This window comes from Nannospalax galili, unplaced genomic scaffold (assembly GCF_000622305.1).
Source record: "Nannospalax galili isolate Female #2095 unplaced genomic scaffold, S.galili_v1.0 scaffold281, whole genome shotgun sequence".
NCBI lineage: Eukaryota > Metazoa > Chordata > Mammalia > Rodentia > Spalacidae > Nannospalax > Nannospalax galili.
The window spans coordinates 1,030,877-1,031,859 of NW_008349068.1; the positions used below are offsets into that span (position 1 = coordinate 1,030,877).

General features: G+C 41.1%; 1 protein-coding gene across 2 annotated transcripts in view; it reads left to right on the plus strand.

Moving 5' to 3' along the window:
- The first annotated feature begins 213 nt into the window (after positions 1–213).
- Ctla4 (cytotoxic T-lymphocyte associated protein 4) overlaps positions 214–983 on the plus strand; it is a 5,410-nt gene continuing 4,640 nt past the window's right edge. For both annotated transcript variants that reach the window (XM_008846172.1, XM_008846173.1), the window contains exon 1: positions 214–322. In XM_008846172.1, coding sequence (XP_008844394.1) covers positions 214–322 — 109 coding nt within the window. The remainder of the gene's footprint in view (positions 323–983) is intronic.

Below are 983 nucleotides of genomic sequence, written 5' to 3' on the forward strand. Positions count from 1 at the left end.
ACCCACGGCTTCCTTTCTCGTAAAACCAAAACAAAAAGACTCTCTATTCAGGTGCTCTGTGTGTGTGGCACACATATGTAGCACATACCTGGGATCAAAGCTGTCTATATAAAGTCCTTGAATCTGTGTGGGTTCAAACAGATTTCAAAGCTTCAGGATCCTGAAAGATTTTGCTCTGCTTCCTGTGGACCTGAGTACCGTTCCCATAAAACCATGACTTTTCTGGGGGTCCAGAGGTATGACTCTCGACTGGAGCTGCCTTCCAGGACCTGGCCCTATGTGGTCCTATTTGCTTTGTTCTTCATCCCTGTCCTGTCCAAAGGTGAGTGGAGACTTCTGGAGGATAAAGGTGGAGGAGGTGTTTTTCCTACTTGGGTTTCAGTTAGGGACAGTGATTTGCAGCAAAGACCGAGGTGAAAGGTAAATATCTCTTGACTTCATGGCTCTGTGTTCTAAGGCAAGTAGAAGACAGCCAGATGCAGCATATCAAAGGAGACATAACTCCGAGCAGAGGCTGGGCTTCTAAAGCAGAGGCTTAAAGAACACATGAGCTGGTTTGGGAAAGAAGAACAATTTCAGATAGGTCTATATCGTTGGAAGAAAATGCTGTAAAATGAAGGGATTTAAGAGGGAAAGGGCATCCACAATCCTGAATACATTTGATCTTGATATCACAGTGAATGACTTCAAGATTTTAAAGATTTTTCTCTTTAAAAAAAAACTAGACATAAACCAATTATAGGTAGAATACCTACCTCACTCAGTTCAAGTGTTTGAGATATTATTTATTCTTTAAAGTAGTTAGCTAGTTATTTGAAAGATGAAATAATTTGTAATTGAAGAAAGAAAGGGGATATAGGAGAAAGGAAGAAAGGAAGGAAGAAGGAAGGAAGGAAGGAAGGAAGGAAGGAAGGAAGGAAACCACGGGTCTGTTTTTGGCATAACATTTTGGGGGGGGCATAAAATTCTCAATTGTTCTCTTA